Source organism: Palaemon carinicauda, chromosome 37 (genome assembly GCF_036898095.1).
Source record: "Palaemon carinicauda isolate YSFRI2023 chromosome 37, ASM3689809v2, whole genome shotgun sequence".
Taxonomy (NCBI): domain Eukaryota; kingdom Metazoa; phylum Arthropoda; class Malacostraca; order Decapoda; family Palaemonidae; genus Palaemon; species Palaemon carinicauda.
The window spans coordinates 47,766,336-47,769,721 of record NC_090761.1 but is presented as its reverse complement, the minus strand read 5'-3'; the positions used below and the strand labels follow the sequence as shown (position 1 = coordinate 47,769,721).

At 33.3% G+C, this 3,386-nt stretch overlaps 1 protein-coding gene across 1 annotated transcript in view; it reads right to left on the bottom strand.

The window, feature by feature from the left end:
* Window positions 1–265: 265 nt before the first annotated feature.
* LOC137629632 (uncharacterized) overlaps window positions 266–3,386 on the bottom strand; it is a 16,986-nt gene continuing 13,865 nt past the window's right edge. The window contains exon 3 of the mRNA XM_068361149.1: window positions 266–3,324. Within this exon, the coding sequence (XP_068217250.1) occupies window positions 3,254–3,324 (71 nt within the window). The 3' untranslated portion in view covers window positions 266–3,253. The remainder of the gene's footprint in view (window positions 3,325–3,386) is intronic.

Below are 3,386 nucleotides of genomic sequence, written 5' to 3'. Positions count from 1 at the left end.
GTAAATGTTTAACATACATACATTGATCAGTTAAGAATATTTTTAAAAGTCCATTAAGCTTGAGAGTGAACATATTTCTTTTCTCTATGAAGAAAATTTTATTTTTATTTAAAGTTATAAGATTGTCAAAATATCTAAAGATTTTGATATGTAACCAAAAGCAATACATATCATACCTGTGCATAGCATTTTTTATTCATTCATTCATGTGATTTTGGAATTATCGATTTTGTATTCTATTTTAGGTATAATCAAAACTCAAAAGGTACTTTGTACTGTATATTTGAACGTGAGCATGTTAAGTTTCTAGTGAATATTTGAAAAAGTTTAAACAGATGTAAATATATTTCATTTCGGTGAATCTATGAATCTTTCAAAATAATGTATTGATGAGTCAGTATGTTCTTAATTAAGGTTTCAGAGTAACAAGCAAACTATGACATCTCTTTGCCAGCTGGGTATTTACGAATCCACAAATAAAGAAATTAGCCAGACACTGGAACGATGAGTCTTGGTTCCTTTGGCCAGACAATACTACATTGGATCCTTCTCTCTGGTTACGGTTCACTTTCCCTTTGCCTACATACACACCGAATAGTCTGGCCTATTCTTTACATATTCTCTTCTGTCCTCATACACCTGACAACACTGAGATTACCAAACAATTCGTCCTCGGTCAAGGAGTTAAGTACTGCAATGTAATTGTTCAGGAGCTACTTTCCTCTTGGTAAGGGTAGAAAAGACTCTAGCTATGGTAAGCAGCTCTTCTAGGAGAAGGAGACTCCAAAATTAAACCATTGTTCTTCAGTCTTGGGTAGTGCCATAGTCTTTGTACCATGGTCTTTCAGTCTTGGGGTAGAGTTCTCTTGCTTGAGGGTACACTCGGGCACGCTGTTCTATCTTGTTTTTCTTCCTCTTGTTTTATTAAAGTTTTTATAGTTTATATAGGAGATATTTATTTTAATGTTGTTACTCATCTTAAAAATTTTATTTTCCTCGTTTCCTTTCCTCACTGGGCTCTTTTCCCTGTTGGGGCCCCTGGGCTTATAGCATCCTGCTTTACCAACTAGGGTTGTAGCTTAGCAGTTAATAATGATAATAATAATGATAATGATAATAATAATAATGAAAAACTTTGTAGACCCAATTACCATCTTGTAAGACTAAATATTTGGGTATGCTCTTCTCACTCGCCAAGAGAGATTAATTCTCCAAAATTTTAACTGGGCTCCTCAAGGCACTAGATGAGCTGGAAGGCCCAGTCCTACATGGCTGAGGACTATGAAACGTGACGTTGGGAGATGATGAATGGAGAGGTATTGAAATAAAAGCTCAAGTCAGAGACGACTGGTGAAATCTAACTGAGGCCCTTTGCGTCAATAGGCGTAGGAGGAAATGATGATGAAGACTAAAGGATTTATTGCGACACTTGGCGATTTGATCCTTAAAATGGCCTTTTTTTTCTCGTACCTTTGAACAGTCTATTAATATTATGATTCATAATGAGCACGTGTTTCACCTTTCGAAGATATGTGAAGATATGTAAATTATATATATATATATATATATATATATATATATATATATATGTGTGTGTGTGTGTGTGTGTGTGTGTGTGTGTGTGTGTGTAATTTAGTGTATGATGAAAATTCGTCGCCTCTGTACTGCGTGTGTTTTTATTTTCTTACAAAAAAGGCATTACCATTTTTTTTCTTTAAAAATAGGCTTCGCATCATTTTTTTTTTCCAAAAAGGCATTGCAATTTTTTTTTTCAAAAAAGGCACTGTATACATTTTTTTTTAAAAAAGAAGGCATTGCGATTTTTATCTTTTCAAAAAAGGCATTGCAACTTTTTTTTTTTATAAAAGGCACCGTATACATTTTTTTTTGCGATTTTTATCTTTTCAAAAAATACATTGCAATTTGTTTTGTCTCAAAAAAGGCATCGTATACATTTTTTTAAAGGCATCGGATTTTTTTTTTATTATTTCTTTTTCTAATTTTTTTTTTTTTCAAAAAGGTACTTATCTCAAGAGTGTAATTCACGACACTCCTTCCATACAAGTATGTACAAACTAATGGCAGTATATGGACCTCCAATAAATATTTTTGATTTCCTTGTCGGATGGGAGAAAAACACTTTAATTTACAAAAGCAGGCATGAACCTTATCCACTTTTGAAGGCTTACACTTTAACCGGAAGCCCAGGTGGTGGCTGGTACCTTGGCTTGTACTGTACCATGAACTTACACTGTGTTGGGTTAGAGTTCTCTTGCTTGAGGGTACACCCTTGCGCACTATTCCGTTTCCTTATTTCCTTTCCTCATTGGGCTATTTTTACCTATTGGAGCCCTTTGGCTTGTAGCATCCTGCTTTACCAGCTGGGGCTGTAGCTTAGCTAATAATAATAATAATAATAATAATAATAATAATAATAAAAATAATAATAATAATAATAATAATAATTCTATCTGTTACCTTATTTTATTTCCTCACAAGGCTATTTTCTCTGTTGAAGTCCTTGGGCTTATAGCATCTTGCTTTTCCAACTAGGGTTGTAGCTTAGCTGATATAATAATAATAATAATAATAATAATAATAATAATACAGTTTCATTGCACCCAAGGATGCTATTCTACCAGTATCCTTATTTTCTTTCCTCACAAGGCTATTTTCTCTGTTGGAGCCCTTTGGCTTTTAGCATCATACTTTTCCAGCTAGGGTTGTAGCTTAGCTAATAATAATAATAATAATAGTCTCATTATACCCAAGCACGCTATTTTACCCGTTTCCTTATTTTCTTTTCTCACTGGGCTATTTTCTCTGTTGGAGTCCTTGGGCTATGGCATCCTCCTTTTCCAGCTATGGTTGTAGCTTAGCAGATAATGATCGAAATAATAATAGTAATAATTATGATGATATTAATAATAATAATAATAGTAATAATAATGCAAGCTATGAGGTACCACCAAAAACTTATGCAGGAGTTTATAAATATAAAAGTAGAGAGTTTTATGATCATCGGTTTAATGGACGGATGTAGGGTTGAACAGATGAACTTTTTTAAACCTAATATAAACAGTATAAAAATGATTGAATTTAAAAGAAAGGAATTATTTGTTTAAAGATATAAATCGACTTGATGAACAGAAATGAATATCGGATGACGTCCTTAAGGATCTCGGGTAGAAAGGCTGGTGGCTTATGTCCCATTTATTGAATTATGACGTTTTCGATAAATCAGGTCAGTGGTTTATCTAAAGGGACAGAACTTGAGCCAGTTTATGCAAAACCTTCTTCTGACTGGTGGAATTGTTTCTGTGTCTGCAAACGAAAGGAAAATAAGGAGGAAATGAATTAACTAAAAAATAAGCAAAAAAAATAAC